Source organism: Capra hircus, chromosome 14 (genome assembly GCF_001704415.2).
Source record: "Capra hircus breed San Clemente chromosome 14, ASM170441v1, whole genome shotgun sequence".
Taxonomy (NCBI): Eukaryota; Metazoa; Chordata; class Mammalia; order Artiodactyla; family Bovidae; genus Capra; species Capra hircus.
In genome coordinates this window covers 17,344,518-17,364,585 of record NC_030821.1, presented here as the reverse complement: position 1 = coordinate 17,364,585, position 20,068 = coordinate 17,344,518, and the positions used below count along the sequence as shown (strand labels likewise).

Below are 20,068 nucleotides of genomic sequence, written 5' to 3'. Positions count from 1 at the left end.
CAGCTAAAATTCTCATTTACTGTGACAAAAAACAAAATTTAGAATACAGTTTGTCAGTTTCTGAAAAAGACATATCTACCATATGTATGAACCATTTCCTAAGTGTTTCCCCAAGAAAAATTAAAATCTATGTCCACACAAAGACCTATAAAAAACTATCCATAGCAGTTTTATATCTAAGAGCCTGAACCTAGGAAAAATCTTAAATGTTAACTAGTAAGTTAAACAACAGAACAACAGAATACTTAGCAATAAAAAGAAATAAATTATAGATTCATGGAAAAACATGGATTAATCTCAAAATCACAATGCTGAATCAAGGAAGTTAGGCAAGAGAGAGCAAGACAACACAACTGTATGATTCCATTTATACAGAATTCTAGCAAATGAAAATTAATCAGTAACAGTATCAGTGATTATCTGGAACTAGGGGAGGAGTGAAAGGGAGAATAACAAAGGGGCACAAAGAAACTTTTGAGGATGATGCATTATCTCAACTGTGAAGGTGATTTCATGGGTACATTAGCCAAATGTTATCAAATTAGATAACCTAAACATGCGCAATTTATTGTATTTATGCTGTTATAATTTAGTGGTTTCAGTCATGTCCAAATCTTTTGCAACCCCATGGAGGGCCTGCCAGGTTATCTCTGTGCATGGGATTTCCTGGGCAAAAATATGGAATGGGTTGTCATTTCTATCTCCAGCAGATATTCCCCACACAGGGATCGAACCCACATATCCTGCATTGGCAGGTGGATTCTTTACCACTGAGTTACAAGGGAAGCCCTGTATTTATGTAAATCCCAAAAAAACTTTTTTAAAATTCTCTAAAAAATGAGCACCACAGGAGGCAACTTTATATTGGGTATGTATGAAGGTGATTAAATATCAGTAATATTTTGCATATATGCAAGATATTAACCATAAAATGTAACATTACATTCTTTAAAAATTAACTGCACATATATTTTTCATTTAAGTTTATAACCAATCAGAAACAAGACTTAACTGGGCTGGAAAGGCAAAGACAAGGCTCACGAAAATATACTCTTGAAGAACAGACAGGATTTCAGTGGGTGTGAAGAATCATTCCAGTCATAAGAACAGCAAGAGCAACAGCTAAGTGCATAAAATAAAAAAGACATAATATGGAGGCCATGAGAAGTTTTGAAGTATATTAGGAAGGTCAGATAGAAGAGTAAACAGAAAGGTAAACAGGAAGAAGAAAATTCATAGATAAACTGTCAATGGAAACCAAGTAGGAATGGAACTCCAGCAAGCAATGCCTGATCCATGTGGAACAAGAAAGAGCTTTAAGTGAATATTTAGAAAGGCTATTTTGTTTAGCATACGGACTGTTACTAAACATTAAAATTCAGTTTCAAAAGAAAGTTTCTGCCAAAAAAACTCAAAAAACAAACAACACTCTGTTCATACAGAGCATTACACTTAGTCACACTATTTGTTTATAAAATAAAACTGAAAATCAGAAGCATAGAGAAATTAAAAAATGATTGGTACAAGAATACAAATCCAGTTTTGTCTGAACTCAGTGATTGTGTTCTTAGACAGTAATGCCAAATTCCAATATTGTGGTGAAAACTGAACTTAGAGCAAAAAAAACCTGAATAAATGGATAGGAAAGGAGTATAAAATCTATTCTTTCTCTAGTTTCCCATACTTAATTATTGGTAGAGAGAAAACTGAAATTTTATTATGTTAAAGAAGATTCTATATTAAAGAGAATTCACTTAATTTTTGAATAAACACAGAGTTTAAGGTTTGAGAGACTAGTTCCTAAAGACATTAAAGGAAATGGGGTAACTGGTAAAATATTTCAGATGAAAGTCAAGGTTGATGGAAATCACTCCTACGAACAAATACTCTGATTCAACCAGGTTAAATATTTATAGTGTCCAAGGCTTTGACTGGCAATGAATAAGTTCTAGGAACTGACACGGCAGTTTAGGTCTCTGCAGCTGATGCAAGGATCTACAACAAATTCAGACATTACAATAAATCTGTTTTAGGTGTGCCCTACATATAGAGATTGCACTATATTTTAAAGTATATACACTACTTGAGAGCTCTAAGCAATAATGAACCAAATTAATTAATGTGTATGTACAAACACTTCTGATGTCATTCTAATAAAAAAAGGTATGGAAGTAGGAATTGAACAGAATCAAGAAGAGTATACACTGGGCTATAATCCAAAGTCCACAAAGTTTCTGACAGTGTATGTAAAATTTAGTAGACATATACACTGTTCTGGGGGAAAGGCTTTTATAAGATTCTCAAAGAAGTCCATAGCACAAAAAAGGATAAGTAGTACTTCAAAAAAAACATAAATGGGAAACAAACAAAAAAAACCCAGATTAGCTAGTGAGAAACCTCTCATAAGAAAGATGTTTATTTAGGGTCATTAATCTTAAAATAAAAAGAGTAAAATAAATTTTAGGGATCTTACACATATTATTATAATACAAACACGTGTTTGTATTTTAGGGCCCGCAACACTTTATAAGCCAGGACACCTCCCTCCAAAAAAAGTTTTATAGGTATACTTCACTAAGAAAGATTAAAGATTTTTGGCCAAAAATGCCATAAATATTAAAGCAAATAACTGTATTACAGGGTCTGCATTTATAGAATATAAGGAGGCTCTTCAAACTGCTAAGAAATTTAACAGAAAAATTAAGTAAATGATATGAAATAACTCATAAAAAGAGCAAATTAAGTGGCCAAGAAACAATGAAAATATGTCCATCTGCATTAATAATTAGGAAAATACAAATTAATGTAAACAAAATGAACTGTCAGTTTATAAAAGAGCAAACTCAATGGCCAATAAACATTTGAAAAGTTGCTCAAACATCTGGTTTCATTTCCCTTCAGCATGAAGGATTTTCTTTAGGATTTCTTACAGTGTAGTTCTACTGGTGATAGATTCTTTCATACAAAAACTCCTTTTATTTTGTCTTCATTCATAAATGTTACATATTTTTTATTTAGAATTTTGAGTTGAGAGGCTTTATAAAAATTTTTCATAATTTAATGATGTTGATCTTTTGATTCCTACAGTTTCCTATAAGAAGTAAGCGAACAATAAAAATTCAGTCCTCTTGCATGTAATGTGTCATTTTTTCTCTTTTTCTAATACTTTCAAGATATGTTCTTTATCTGTGGCTTTCAACAGCTGGATTATGATGTGCATAGGCATGGCCTTCTTCATGTGTTTATCTTACTAATCTTTCCCCCTCATTTCTGGCCTATATGTAGCACTCAATAAATATCTGCTAAATGCTAAATGCACTGCTAAATGGAAAAAAAATCAAGTCATCATCTGTAATTTTGACAGAATCCAGAGGGAGTCTGGAATACAGGCTAAAGCAATCACTCACAAAAAGAGGTTTATTTGGAGTCTCATGTTTTACCATTAAAATTTAGGTTAATCTGGCACACAAGGATATCAAATAGTATTTGCAAAGATTTTGAGTATTTATAAAATAATAAAATAAATAATTGTTAATAAAATTATATTTCCTTAGTACATTTATTTCTGAAAACTCAAACTGTTAGTGGCTCAGTAGTGTCTGACTCTTTGTGACCCCATCTACTACAGCCCGCCAGGATCCTCTGTCCATGGAATTCTCCAGGCAAGAATACTGGTGGGGGTGGCCATTCCCTTCTCCAGGGGATCTTCCCAACCCAGGGATCAAACCCAGGTCTCCTGCACTGCAGCCAGATTCTTTACTATCTGAGCCACCAGGGGAGCCCATTTCTGAAAAGAGTTTTCAAGTAAATCCTTCAGCGATTAGACATAATGCGTTTGCCTTCATAGATTCCTAATGAAGCAATTTCCAGAGATATGGAGATATAATAGGCTATATGGATACTTACAAACTACATGTAAAGTCTCAAATTCAAACTTGTACCATTGGTTCAGTGTATTAACCAGTGTTGTATTGCTTTATCCTCTCAACACATGTTTGATACTGTGGTTTAAAATTTTAAGTCAAAGACTTGTTAAAATTGGAAAGAAAAAAAAAAAACCCCAAAACCTCCCTTATCTAGCTTATCTATTTATTATGCAGATGTCTGTTTAATCGGGCTTCCCTAAGTGGCTCAGTCAGTGGTAGAGTCTGCCCGCCAAGCAGGAAACACAAGTTCTATTCCTAGGTCAGAAGATCTCCTGGAGAAGGAAATGGCAATCCACTGCACTATTCTTGCCTGGGCAACGTCACCAACAGAAAAGCTATGGGGTCACAAAAGAGTCAGATAGGACTTAGCAACTGAACTACAAAAATCAGCAACAAATCTTTGAGTACTTGATTTTTCAAAGTGCTGTGTGGTTTTGTAGCTTCTAGTCCCTTCAGGAATACTGCCATATTCCATCAGGGATATTCAAGATAATTTACATAGAGGATCTCAAATTTTATATCAGAGTCAATCTAAACTATCAAAATGTCATTTATATAGCATTTCACAACTTGCAAAGTTATTTTCATAAATATCTCACTTAAAGTTCCCAACAATCTTGTGATCAATTTTGGATATAGCAGTTGGTAGCAGTTTAACAGAAGTTGGTTTATTAGGACTCATCAAGAAAGAAAAGCGGAATTAAATGCATAGATAAAGTTCATTACATTTTGGGTACAGAGGGATTCTCAGGGCATGAGGTTCTTTCAGCCAGATGCCATGACCTTCGTTTTCTGAATGCTGAGCTTTAAGCCAACTTTTTCACTCTCCTTCTTTTACTTTCATCAAGTGGCTTTTTAGTTCCTCTCTGCTTTCTGCCATAAGGGTGGTGTCATCTGCGTATCTGAGGTGATTGATATTTCTCCCGGCAATCTTGATTCCAGCTTGTGCTTCTTCCAGCCCAGCATTTCTCATGATGCACTCCTGCATATAAGTTAAATAAGCAGGGTGACAATATACAGCCTTGACGTACTCCTTATCCTATTTGGAACCAATCTGTTGTTCCATGTCCAGTTTTAACTGTTGCTTCCTGACCTGCATATAGGTTTCTCAAGAGGCAGGTTAGGTGGTCTGGTATTCCCATCTCTTTCAGAATTTTCCACAGTTTATTGTGATCCACACAGTCAAAGGCTTTGGCATAGTCAAGAAAGCAGAAATAGATGTTTTCTGGAACTCTCTTGCTTTTTCCATGATCCAGCGGATGTTGGCAATTTGATCTCTGCTTCCTCTGCCTTTTCTGAAATCAGCTTGAATATCTGGAAGTTCACGGTTCACGTATTGCTGAAGCCTGGCTTGGAGAATTTTGAGCATTACTTTACTAGCTTCTGGGATGAGTGCAACTGTGCAAGTAGTGTGAGCAGTTTTTGGCATTGCATTTCTTTGGGATTGGAATAAAAACTGACCTTTTCCAGTCCTGTGGCCACTGCTGAGTTTTCCAAATTTGCTGGCATATTGAGTGCAGCACTTTCACAGCATCATTTTTCAGGATTTGAAATAGCTCAACTGGAATTCCATCACCTCCACTAGCTTTGTTCGTAGTGATGCTTTCTAAAGCCCACTTGACTTCACATTCCAGATGTCTGGCTCTAGATTAGTGATCACACCATTGTGATTATCTGGGTCATGAAGATCTCTTTGTACAGTTCTCCTGTGTATTCTTGCTACCTCTTCATAGTATCTTCTGCTTCTGTTAGGTCCATACCATTTCTGTCCTTTATCGAGCCCATCTTTGCATGATATGTTCCCTTGGTATCTCTAATTTTCTTGAAGAGATCTCTAGTCTTTCCCATCCTGTTGTTTTCCTGTTTCTTTGCATTGATCACTGAGGAAGGCTTTCTTATCTCTTCTTGCTATTCTTTGGAACTCTGCATTCAGATGCTTGTATCTTTCCTTTTCTCCTCTGCTTTTCCCTTCTCTTTTCACTGCTATTTGTAAGTGAATACAAATAGTCACTCCCCAGACAGCCAATCTGCTTTTTTGCATTTCTTTTCCACGGGGATGGTCTTGATCCCTGTATCCTGTACAATGTCACGAACCTCAGTCCACAGTTCATCAGGCACTCTATCTATCAGATCTAGGCCCTTAAATCTATTTCTCACTTCTACCATATAATCATAAGGGATTTGATTTAGGTCATACCTGAATGGTCGAGTCGTTTTCTCTACTTTCTTCAATTTAAGTCTGAATTCGGCAAAAAGGAGTTCATGATCTGAGCCACAGTTTTGTTGACTGTATAGAGCTTCTCCATCTTTGGCTGCAAAGAATATAAACAATCTGATTTCGGTGTTGACCATCGGGTGATGTCCATGTGTAGGGTCTTCCCTTGTGTTGTTGGAAGAGGGTGTTTGCTATGACCAGTGCATTTTCTTGGCAAAACTCTATTAGTCTTTGCCCTGTTTCATTCTGCATTCCAAGGCCAAATTTGCCTGTTACTCCAGGTGTTTCTTGACTTCCTACTTTTGCATTCCAGTCCCCTATAATGAAAAGGACATCTCTTTTGGGTGTTACTTCTAAAAGGTCTTGTAGGTCTTCATAGCACTGTTCAACTTCAGCTTTTTCAGCGTTACTGGTTGGGGCATAGGCTTGGATTACTGTGATATTGAATGTATTGCCTTGGAAACAAACAGAGATCATTCTGTCGTTTTTGAGATTGCATCTAAGTATTGCATTTCGGACTCTTTTGTAGACCGTGATGGCTACTCCATTTCTTCTAAGGGATTCCTGCCTGCAGTAGTAAATATAATGGTCATCTGAGTTAAACTCACCCATTCCAGTCCATTTTAGTTTGCTGATTCCTAGAATGTCGATGTTCACTCTTGCCATCTCTTGTTTGACCACTTCCAATTTGCCTTGATTCATGGGCCTGACATTCCAGATTTGTAAACGTGATTATACCCAATAGCTAGGTCAATTTCAGGATAGCTGCCATCCTAACAATGTTGTCTTCTAATCTACAAACAGGTATCTCTCTCCAGTTAGATGTTCAACTTCTCTCAGCAATGTTTTGTGGTTTTTAAGGTAGAGATCTTGGACATGTTTTGTTAAATTCATTTGTGTATATTTATTGGCATCAATTTAAACAGAACTGATTCATTATTCCATTTTCCAATTTTTGGCTCCTAGTACGGAAAAATACAATTGGTTTTTAGACATTAATTTTGTCTTCTACAACCATAATAAGTTTATTAGTTCTAGTAATAGCTTCTTAATTACTTGGGGAATTTCTTTTTTTTTTTTACTTGGGGAATTTCTATAACATATTTGATCATATGAAAGAAGGGAGAGTTTTACTTCTTTCATCTTCAGTCTTATTATTTCTTTTGCTTGGGTATTTCTTTCCTTTTAACTGCCATGGCTAAGATGGTCAGTATGACATAGAGGTGATGAAAGAGGGCATCCAGTGTTTTTCTTGATCTTAGTGGAAAACAACATTTTGCAATTAAAGTGTTGCATGTTGTTTCACCGGCTCGATGGACTTGAGTTTGAGTGAACTCGGGGAGTTGGTGATGGACAGGGAGGCCTAGCGTGCTGCAATTCATGGGGTCGCAAAGAGTCAGACACGACTGAGCAACTGAACTGAACTGTGGTTTCTCATATTTTTCCTTTATGAGCTATTGTTTAATGTCCAGATATTTACAGTTTTCTTAATTATTGATATCTAATATAATTCGACTATGGTTAATATACTGATTTTAATTCTCTTCATACAATGAGACCATGCATATATGAAAATATTATGAATTCCATGGTTGTTGAATATAGTGTTCTATAAATGTCAATTAGATGAAAGTGGGTTCACAAGTATTTTTCATATCTTCTTTATCTCCAGTTATTTATTTTTCATCTAATTCTTTAACAATCACTGAGAGAGATGGGATAATAATTTTCTAATATGACTGAATAGAATTGCCTATTTTTTCCTTTAATTGTCTATTTTTCTTTCATTTTGTTTATCTCTGAGAACACTCCTTTATGTCTATTTTATTTGATATTAAAATGAACAAATCCATCTTTCTTATACTGTGTGTATGTTTTCCTATGCATGTATTTATATTCTGTTTCTTAATATTTCAAGTGTTTCTCTGTTATGCAATGTGTAGTAGAGTCCTGCTTTATTACTACTCTATTAGGAGCAGCTAGACCAGGGATCAGCAAATTTTCTGTAAATGGTCAAATAGTAAACATTCTATATTTCTTAAGCCATAGTGTTCTCCCTTGCTGTTACTTCATTCTGTGGCTGTAGTGGTACCACCTGCCAATGCAGGCGATGTAAGAGACATGGGTTCGATCCCTGGATCCAGAAGATCCCCTGGAGGAGAGCATGGCAACTCACTTTAGTACTGCTGGTGTGGAGAATCCCATGCACAGAGGAGCCTGGTGGGCTATGATCCAAAGGGTCGCAAAGAGTCAGACACCACTGAAGCAACTTAGTATGCACACACAGTATGATGGCATTCTTTGACAACACATAAAAATGTGGGTGTAGTCTAATTTGCCTGCAGGCCTTAATCTGCTGAATCCTGGTCAAACACTCTACCAGTTAAGATCATAACCTTTAAAATAACACTTGTTAAACTGGGTTCAGCCCTGTAATTTTATTTTTCTGTTTACTATTTCCACCCTGTGTTACGTAACTCTGTTATCATGTCTTCTTTTCTTTAGATTATTTGAATTTTTTTTAGTATTTCATTTTAATTTATTTATTGGTGTTTGGCTATATCTCTGTATTTTTACTTTTTTTTAGGCTCAGCTGGTTAAGAATCCACCTGCAATGTGGGAGACCTGGGTTTAATCCCTGAGTTGGGAAGACCCCCTGCAGAAGGGAAAGGATACCCACTCCAGTATTCTGGCCTGGAGAATTCCGTGGACTGTGTATAGTCCATGGGGTCGCAGAGTTGGACACGACTGAGCGACTTTCACTTCACTAAGAAACTAAAATATATACATAAAAACTTTCACAATCTAAAGTTACACTGTAACACTTCATGACATATTTAGAAATCTAAAAACCACTATAAGTTCCCTTAATGATGAAATTTTCTTGTATATTATATCTACATACATTGAAAGCTCTAGCAGTCAGTGTTATATGTTTGCTTTCAACAGCCATACGTATTTTTTTAAAGCAGCTTTTTAAAAAGATTTATCAATCTATTTATTATTTCGGTGGTTTTCTTTATTTCTGAAGACTCAAGGTTTCATCTAGTATCATTCCCTTTTAACATAATAGAACTTCCTTCAGTATTTCTTGTAAAGCAGAGCTGCTGGTAACAAATTTTCTTAGTTTTTCTTCATCTACAGTGTCTTTATTTCACTTTTGTTTCTGTGGACACACACTGGCTTGAAAGTGCTTTTCTGTAAGCATTTTAAATATATTGTTCCAATGTCTTCTGTTGTCTATCATTTTTAATGAGAAATTTGCAGTCATTCAAATCATTGTTAAAGTATATATATATGTATCTTCTTGTAGCTGCTTTCAAGATTTTTTAAAAACTATATCTTTCTTGGTTCAGTATTTTAATCACAATGTCTCCAAACAGGTTTTCCTTTGACTTTATCCTCAAAGATAAACTTGAGACTAAGTGAACTTTCTGAATATGTAAAAGCCTACCTCTTTCTGAAATTTTGGACAATTATTTGTTAATATTTTTCTGGTTCCAGCTTTTTCTCCTTACCTTCTGGAATTCCAATTACATATGTATTTGAACGTTTTGTCCCACATTCACTAAGCTTTGATCTTCTTTAAAGTATCTTTTTTTTTCTGTTTTTCAAATTCAATACTTTCTATGCTCTGTGTTCAAGTTCAGTGACTCTTCTGTCCCATGCAGACCACCTGTAACCTTAGACGGTATTTTTTTTTCATATATTGTATTTTCAATTCTCAAATCCAATTTGTTTTTATACTTTACTTCTCCATTATGAATTCTTACCTCTTTCATTCAGTGTTTCTTTCCTTTACACCTCATGAAGAAAATTTCAATAACTGTTTTTAAGTCCTTTTTGTAATACAATTATTTTAAAAATAAATTGGAAACATCAATTTATATTGTTAAGTTTTTGCTTTTTTTCCCCTGGAATATACAAAAATAATTAATAGGATAGATAGGCCAAGGTGGGCTTCTGTTACTATGATAGAACTAAGCTAAATCTATTTTTCCCTATTTAACACCTTCTATGATAAAGGATCTAACAAAAGTGAACCTGTCTCTCAACAATCTGCTTGCTAGAGCTGGCATATGAAAGTATCAAGAAGTGAGTGGCTTAAAACAACAGAAATTTATAGTTTCATGGTTTTGGAGATATAGAGAATCCCTATACAATCTATCAGCAGGACCATGATCTGAGACTCAGCAGATTCCTTCATGCCTCTTGTTCTCCTGATTGTAGCTAGCAATTCTGCTGTTCTTTGGGTTGCAGCTGGATCAGTCCAATCTCTGTCTCCATTCACAAGGCACTCTCCCTCTGTATCTTCACATCAACTCCCTCTGTTTATCTAATTCTAATTTTCCCCTTTTTATAAGGATATCAATCACAGTGGATGAGGGCTCACCCTAAGGACTTCATTGTAACTTGACTGCTGCTGCTAAGTCGTTTCAGTCATGTCCAACTCTGTGCGACCCCACAGACGGAAGCCCACGAGGCTCCCCCGTCCCTGGGATTCTCCAGGCAAGAACACTGGAGTAGAATGCCATTTCCTTCTCCATTTACTTCTGCCTTAACTTGATTACCTCTATCCAATGAACAGATAAAGTCACAACAATGAGATACTAGATGTTAGGAATTCAACATATATTTTATGGGGGACAAAACTCAACCAAGAAGTTTTCCTTCTGCTAGGAAGTGAGTTTCCAAAACCATCAGAAGCAGCATTAAAAGAATAATTTGAGAGGGTAAGTCATTTCATAATTATTCTCTTTTATTCCACTATGAGTCATAATAGAATGGCAAATGGCTATTAAACTGGTGTATTTACTAATGTTCAAAGAAATTTATTCAGTTCAGTGGCTCAGTCGTATCCGACTCTTTGCGACCCCATGAATTGCAGCACGCCAGGCCTCTCTGATTATAAAAGAAATTAGTCTTGTAATATTGGATAAGCTATTAGTTTAATATATCTGCTTTATCATAATTCTAACGATATGCATTTTTATAAGGTCATCACCAAGATATTAGCAGGTCTGATTTTGTCAAAATGCACAAATATATATAAAAATTAAGCCAAAATGTTTAATATACAGTATGTGGAGTGAGACAAAGAGAAGAGGAGAAAGAAGGAGAATGGTATCAGTAATAAGGCTATATAAAATACAGAATAATATTTGAATCGACTTTAAAAGACACTTTTATTTTTTTGATGACCCAGAGTGATGGGATGGGGAGGAAGGTGGCAGGGGGGTTCAGGATGGGGAACACCTGTACACCCATGGTGGATTCCTGTCAATGTATGGCAAAACCAATATAATATTGTAAAGTTTTTTTAAAAAATTAATTAATTAATTTAAAAGAAAGACACTTTTAAAACTGGCTTGTAACTACTAATGCTGGGATAAACAAAGATTTATAAACACTGATCTGTCAAATTCAATAAAATTTTTTAAAGTATTGTTTTAAAAATATAATTTCAAATATTATTCAGCATTGACAATCTGAGTAGAAATTATACTAGCGTTTGCTTAGGTCAAATAAACAAGTATTAAATTGTATGCAATTAATAATTTGTACAAACTCAGGAGACCTGAGCTCATACTAAATTATAAAACTGTCAAATATATGTGTTTGCCCTATTCCAACTGGAATGTTAAATGATTAACAAAATGCCTTTTTTAAACAATCAACAGTGATTTAAAATAAAAATACTACATGTTGAGCAAATGAAGCTCTGAGTGAGAATCTGATTAGAAATTACACGTGATCACTTCAACAGACTCTTCCAATCTGACAGTAAAGTAGTTCTTCACTGTTCAAAAACCTTACATCTGCAACTGATTTCATTCCATCAGCCAAAAAAATGCATTTATGCTGCCACCATTACATTTTCAGAAGAGTTTAAATTACAAAACTTGAGAGAACTTCAAAGCAATACTTAATCTAACCATTCTGATCTTGATGGCCTTGTTAAAAATAATTTAGGACACTTAACAGAAAAGAAACCCTTCAACAAAATGGGTAACAATTGTTCTTAAATCACGTTATTTTAAATTTTCTTTCATAAATCAAATGTACCTACCTGGGGGTTTGAGCATTTTATCTCAAGTGACTCTAGGTCAACATGCAGACAGACAACAAATGAATGCCTCATATCAGGTCCTGTAGCAAGCAATTTTGGGGATGTAACAGCTAGTGTAGAGGTACAACCCATGGGTTCCACTAGGCAAAGTGTCACTTGTTTTCCAAAAAGGGTGTATATGCTGAAATGATGCAAGCTGATTGTCCAAGGAAAAGCATCACCTGATAATAGGGACAAAAGGGGTGAGGGAGGCAGACATACAAAAATATAGTTAACTGTCATTTGATATTAAGGTGTCTACTATCAATATTATCTACTATCAAATATTATGTACTATCAATATTTAAAATAGAAAACACTTAATATGACATCATAAAAAACATACACTGTATCACAGACCAACATGTTAAATAGTTCACATGCTATCGAAGGGTTACTTCTTAATATTTGTATTTATTACACATACTACTATATCAATAATTAAGTTACATTATAAAAGAAAAAAAATAGAAATTAAGGAAGGCGATAAAAATATAAACACAAGCCCTTATGGCAGAAAGTGAAGAGGAGCTAAAAAGCCTCTTGATAAAAGTGAAAGAAGAGAGTGAAAAAGTTGGCTTAAAGCACAACATTCAGAAAACTAAGATCATGGCATCCGGTCCCATCACTTCATGGGAAATAGATGGGGAAACAGTGGAAACAGTGTCAGACTTTATTTTGGGGGGCTTCAAAATCACTGCAGATGGTGAATGCAGCCATGAAACTAAAAGATGGTTACTCCTTGGAAGAAAAGTTATGACCAACCTAGATAGCATATTCAAAAGCAGAGACATTACTTTGCCGACTAAGGTCCATCTAGTCAAGGCTATGGTTATTCCTGTGATCATGTATGGATGTGAGAGTTGGACTGTGAAGAAGGCTGAGCGCTGAAGAATTGATGCTTTTGAACTGTGGTGTTAGAGAAGACTCTCGAGAGTCCCTTGGACTGCAAGCAGATCCAACCAGTCCATTCTGAAGGAGATCAGCCCTGGGATTTCTTTGGAAGGAATGATGCTAAAGCTGAAACTCCAGTACTTTGGCCACCTCATGCGAAGAGTTGACTCATTGGAAAAGACTCTGATGCTGGGAGAGATTGGGGGCAGGAGGAGAAGGGGATGATCCAGGATGAGATGGCTGGATGGCATCACAGACTCGATGGACGTGAGTCTGAGTGAACTCCGGGAGATGGTGATGGACAGAGAGGCCTGGCATGCTGAGATTCACGGGGTCGCAAAGAGTGGGACACAACTGAGCGACTGAACTGAACTGAAGTGAAGTTCTAACTTTGTATTCCCTTACTGGTTTACTAGTGGGTTGCACAGTGTAACTCCTGGGATGTATGTACCTTGGAGACCATAAAACATGTGTTAAATTAAGAAAAGGGACTAAACGTGGCCCATGATCTGACTGCAGAATAATGAAAAATAAATAAATAAACAATTTACTATGCTCTGTTGGAATGTCTGCATCAGAATCATGCAGATGCTGATATAAAATATAGATTCCTGGTTTCCACTTCAGACCTACTTAATCAGAAGTCTCTGCAGGTTAAAACTCAGGATGCATATCTACATCTTCAGTTGAATACCCTTACATATGTATAAGAGGATATATACATACATACATATATATATATATACACACACACGTATATATTTGATTTTAAAAAATAAGTACTCATACATTTCAAGGTTAAGAGCAATATTTTGTTGTTTTAAACTTTTTTCTCTTAAAAATTTATCAGAGAAAAGAACTGCCAGTATAAATTAATGAGACAAAACCATCGTTTTTACAATTGTGGCTACCAGTAAAGTGCTTCATGAAATAGAATTTAAAAGCATACTTGTATTAGAATATTTATATACATTGGTCCCATCACTTCATGGGAAATAGATGGGGAAACAGTGGGAAGAGTGTCAGACATTTTTGGGGGCTCCAAAATCACTGCAGATGGTGACTTCAGCCATGAAATTAAAAGATGCTTACTCCTTGGAAGAAAACTTGTGACCAACCTAGATAGCATATTCAAAAGCAGAGACATTACTTTGCCTACAAAGGTCGGTCTAGTCAAGGCTATGGTTTTTCCTGTGGTCATGTATGGATGTGAGAGTTGGACTGTGAAGAAAGCTGAGACCCGAAGAATTGATGCTTTTGAACTGTGGTGTTGGAGAAGACTCTTGAGAGTCCCTTGGACTGCAGGGAGATCCAACCAGTCCATTCTGAAGGAGGTCAGCCCTGGGATTTCTTTGGAAGGAACAATGCTAAAGCTGAAACTCTAGTACTTTGCCCACATCATGCAAGGAGTTGACTCATTGGAAAAGACTCTGATGCTGGGAGGGATTGGGGGCAGGGAAGGGGACGACAGAAGATGAGATGGCTGGATGGCATCACTGACTTGATGGACTTGAGTCTGAGTGAACTCCGGGAGTTGGTGATAGACAGGGAGGCCTGGTGTGCTGCGATTCATGGGGTCGCAAAGATTTGGACACGACTGAGCGACTGAACTGAACTGAGTACTAGGATGGCAATTTGATGGAAAATATGTTCATATGACTGTCTTTTTGACTCTGAAAAACTTGTTAGTATGTTGTTGTTGTTGAGTTGCTAAGTAGTAACTCTTTGTGACCCCATGAACTGTAGCCTCCCAGGCTCCTCTATCCTTCACTATCTCCTGGAGCTTGCTGAAACTCATGTCCACTGAGTCAGTGAGTCTATTTAACCATCTCATCCTCTGTTGCCTGCTTCTGCTCCTGCTCTCAATCTTTCCCATAATCAGGGTATTTTCCAATGAGTCAGGTGGCATCAGGTGGCCAAAGCATTAGAGTTTCCATTTCATCACCAGTCCTTCCAATGAATATTCAGGATTGATTTCTTTCAGGATTGACTGGTTTGATCTCCTTGCTGTTGGAGGAACTCAAAGAGTCTTCTCCAGTACCACAGTTCAAAAGCACCAATTCTTTGGCACTCAGCCTTCTTTATGCTCCAACTTTCATATCCATACATGACTACTGAAAAAACCACAGCTTTGACTATATGGATGTTTGTCAGCAAAGTGATGTCTCTCCTTTTAGTCATAGCTTTCCTTCCAAGGAGTAAGCGTCTTTTAATTTCATTGCTGTAGTCACCATTTGCAGTGATACTGGGGCCCAAAAAAATAAAGTCTGTCACTGTTTCCACATTTTCCCCTATTTGACATGAAGCGATGTGACAAGATATCATGATCTTAGTTTTTTGAAAGCTGAGTTTTAAGTCAGCTTTTTCACTCTCCTCTTCCACTCTCATCAAGAGAATCTTTAGTTCCTCTTCACTTTCTGCCATTAGAGTGGTATCATGTACCTATCTGAGGCTGTTGATATTCCTGGCGATCTAGATTCCAGCTTGTGCTCCATCCAACCTGGCATTTCCCATGATGTACTGTGTATACAAGTTAAATAAGCAGGGTGATAGTATACAGCCTTGATGTACTTCTTTCTCAATTCTGAACTCGTCTGTTGTTCCATGTCCAGTTCTAACTGTTGCTTCTTGACCTGCATACAGGTTTCTTAGGAGACAGGTAAGGTGAGCTGGTATTCTCACCTCTTTAAGAATTCTCGACAGTTTGTTGTGATACACACAGTCAAAGGCTTTAGCACAGTTAAACAAGACTTGTCAACAGAGATAGGATAATATAGACTTTAAGTATCTGGATTGTTTCAAAACAAATTTATCTTCTAATTAGAGAGGTACTAGTACCTCACTGAAAATAACTTAGAAAATATATAAAGGAAAAAAAATAAAAACCAGCCATAATTCACCTTCCATCTTGCTACTCCCAGGAATATACACTATTACCATTGTTCTATTTCCTTTTTTTCCTCCCTTATAGTGTTGGCCATGCATACAGAGAGTTGAAACTAGGATCACACTGTACTTTTAGGTTCATATTATTCTTTTGGTAAGGAAAAAGAAAAGATTAAATGAATAATTAAGTAGATCATGTTCTAGATATATATATTAAAAATATAAATATGCATTTGAATTGTGAATGGTGATATTGAAGGGGTATTACAAGATAGATTCTCGTAGGTTTGAACATTCAAAATGTCTTAATCAAGAAGCTAATAATATTAAACCTGGAAACTTTGAAGTTGAGACTTGAATAATAATATAATTGTAGCTACACAGCAGTCCACAATAATTTGACTGGAAACGATGAAAACTGCATAATAATGTGTGGTTAGCACTGTGGTACTCCGCCTCTCTTAAGACTTAAAATATTTTGCCCTCAAGAAGAATGACCAACTTTAAATCATCTGTAACTAATTCTGAAATTGCTTAAAAATCTACACAAGTTTCCATGCGATTTACAAAATAAACGCTTTGCCAAATTTGTCTTAAAATATTTTGGAATTATTTCAGGCTACATATTTTAAAATTGGTAGAGAGCTATATATAGTCTTTCAAATTTCATGTTATCCAAGAAATGCTAAATGATGATTATGTTGGATTAAAAAAACACCACATTTAAATTCATGAAACTGAAAAAAAGGATTCCAAATGACACTGGTACTATCTTAGATATGTGTCTGCTTCTTCTTTGGAATCAGACCATAAGTTGAAATTTGGTATATCATTTCCTAAGTTTTAAACAGAGCCTTTTAATGTCATACTTTACATTCATCTATTTGGCAAGCAGATAATCTATTTTAAAAAGCACATTTTACCTAGAAGATCTTAATGTGTAATGACAAACATTCTCACAATTAATCACTATGAAAAAATTACCAAAATATAACACATCATTATTGCACAAATATTCCTTTTAAACACACACACACACAAAATAAATAAATAAAAGCACCTCATCTATTTACAACACTGGCAATATACTGTATGAGGAGTTGTTAGAATATGACACACCATGATAGACGAGGACCATATACTATTCTGAGGCCTTCAAGATTATTTCAGAAAAACTATTTATTGCTGGCAGAATTCAGAAAATGTCTAACAAAATGTCTAAAGAACAAGAAAAAGAAAGAAGGCTGAAAATTCCATTTCCGTGAGAATTTGTAAAACGTCTATATTATCAACAGAGAAAAGACTAGTGATAAATTAATTCTCAGAAAAATGATAATCAAATACTGAACTACTTTGTACAAAATAATGTAAAAGAGAGTGAATATGACAAAGCTTTAGGAGAAAATTAATAAATAAAATTCAATGTAAGACTATGTGATACATGTCAACAACTGGGAAGGGGGACTTGATTACATAACAGTAACTTAAATCTAAGTGAAATTATAAATATTACATGGTACGGATTTCTTACATAGTATCACACATTGCTGATTTTGCACAACACAAAGCATAAAATAAAGAACCGATTTGGATAACTGTGTGGATCACAATAAACTGTGGAAAATTCTGAGAGAGATGGGAATACCAGACCACCTGACCTGCCTCTTGAGAAATCTGTATGCAGGTAAGGAAGCAACAGTTAGAACTGGACATGGAACAACAGACTGGTTCCAAACATGAAAAGGAGTACGTCAAGGCTGAATATCGTCTCCCTGCTTATTTAACTTCTATGCAGAGTACATCATGAGAAACCCTGGGCTGGAGGAAGCACAAGCTGGAATCAAGATTCTCAGGAGAAATATCAATAACCTCAGATATGCAGATGACATCACCCTTATGGCAGAAAGTGAAGAGGAACTAAAAAGCCTCTTGATGAATGTGAAAGAGGAGAGTGAAAAAGTTGGCTTAAAGCTCAACATTCAGAAAACAAAGATCGTGGCATCCAGTCAACAGTGTCAGACTTTATTTTTGGGGGCTCCAAAATCACAGCAGATGGTGACTGCAGCCATGAAATTAAAAGATGTTTACTACTTGGAAGAAAAGTTTTGACCAATCTAGATAGCATATTCAAAAGCAGAGACATTACTTTGCCGACTAAGGTCCATCTAGTCAAGGCTATGGTTTTTCCAGTAGTCATGTATGGATGTGAGAGCTGGACTGTGAAGAAAGCTGAACGCCGAAGAATTGATGCTTTTGAACTGTGGTGTTAGAAAAGACTCTCGAGAGTCCCTTGGACTGCAAGCAGATCCAACCAGTCCATTCTAAAGGAGATCAACCCTGGGATTTCTTTGGAAGGAATGATGCTAATGCTGAAGCTCCAGTACTTTGGCCACCTCATGCGAGGAGTTGACTCACTGGAAAAGAGTTTGATGCTGGGAGGGACTGGGGGCATGAGGAGAAGGGGACGACCCACAGTGAGATGGCTGGATGGTATCACTGACTCGATGAACGTGAATCTGAGTGAACTCTGGGAATTGGTAATGGACAGGGAGGTCTGGTGTGCTGCGATTCATGGAGTCGCAAAGATTTGGACACGACTGAGTGAATGAACTGAACTGAACTGAATTTGGATAACAAAAGAAAGCACTATCTAGAGCAAAACAAAAAGAAGAAGAAAAACCTACATATGTACATTTCGACAATCTTCTTATCAATGCTGGCATCACCAAACAGTGACTAGTTATACAGACGAAAAAGTGTATATACTTTGTGCCCAGGTAAATAATCTTATAAAATCAATATGGAAAATGAAGAAAGTTGGTTAATATTTGAGACAAATATTCTCAAAGTTTCTCTCATTTTTCTTTCCTCTCGTAACCTTCATCAAGTATCTTTAGAAACAAAAACAACAAGAGGAGTGCCTTCCTCTACTCCTTATGTCTTTTCCCCATGTCCAACAATACAGTATGACTCAGGTAGATTTTTATTTCAAATATGATTAGTGGAATCAGGAATATCTTATTGCTAATTGCAAAGGTTAACAATTTGGAAATGGATACACTGTTTTCTACAAATATAAATAAGCCAGAACTGCTGACACTTTTTCCCCAAATCACTTAGCATTAAATTGATTTAAAGACAGTTGAGATAAAAGACTTTCTTTAATTCTACACGATGTTAATTTAAACATTGGGAATGTCTGAGTAATGAAGGCATTTAAAAAATAGAAAACTTAATCAATTCTCCTGGCAGAAGGGAACTGCTGAAATGCCTGGAAGAAAAGGAAATAAAAATGGGCAATGTATAATTTTATTTGCTCTGTAACCAAATTTCTACATTTAGAAGAAAATATTGCTTTCTATTAGAAAATGTGAAATGTACTGCATGTATAAACTAATGCAAGTTAAAAATATAAAATTTATATTTAAAACCTCATGATTAACTAAATAGACATTTCTCCAAAGAAGACATATGGATGGCTAACAAACACATGAAAAGATGCTCAACATCACTCATTATTAGAGAAATGCAAATCAAAACCACAATGAGGTACCACTTCACACCAGTCAGAATGGCTGCGATCCAAAAATCTGCAAGCAATAAATGCTGGAGAGGGTGTGGAGAAAAGGGAACCCTCCTACACTGTTGGTGGGAATGCAAACTAGTACAGCCACTATGGAGAACAGTGTGGAGATTCCTTAAAAAATTGCAAATAGAACTGCCTTATGACCCAGCAATCCCACTGCTGGGCATACACACCGAGGAAACCAGAATTGAAAGAGACACATGTACCCCAATGTTCATCACAGCACTGTTTGTAATAGCCAGGACATGGAAACAACCTAGATGTCCATCAGCAGATGAATGGATAAGAAAGCTGTGGTACATATACACAATGGAGTATTACTCAGCCGTTAAAAAGAATTCATTTGAATCAGTTCTGATGAGATGGATGAAACTGGAGCTGATTATACAGAGTGAAGTAAGCCAGAAAGAAAAACACCAATACAGTATACTAACACATATATATGAAATTTA

General features: G+C 36.0%; 1 protein-coding gene across 7 annotated transcripts in view; it reads right to left on the bottom strand.

The window, feature by feature from the left end:
* Positions 1–20,068, bottom strand: part of VPS13B (vacuolar protein sorting 13 homolog B) — a 786,697-nt gene that overhangs the window by 386,443 nt on the left and 380,186 nt on the right. For all 7 annotated transcript variants that reach the window (XR_001919125.1, XM_018058289.1, XM_018058286.1 and 4 more), the window contains one exon: positions 12,212–12,432. Coding sequence is in view for 6 of the 7 variants with exons in the window: in XM_018058289.1 (XP_017913778.1) it covers positions 12,212–12,432 (221 nt within the window). In the remaining variant the exon portion in view is untranslated. The remainder of the gene's footprint in view (positions 1–12,211; positions 12,433–20,068) is intronic.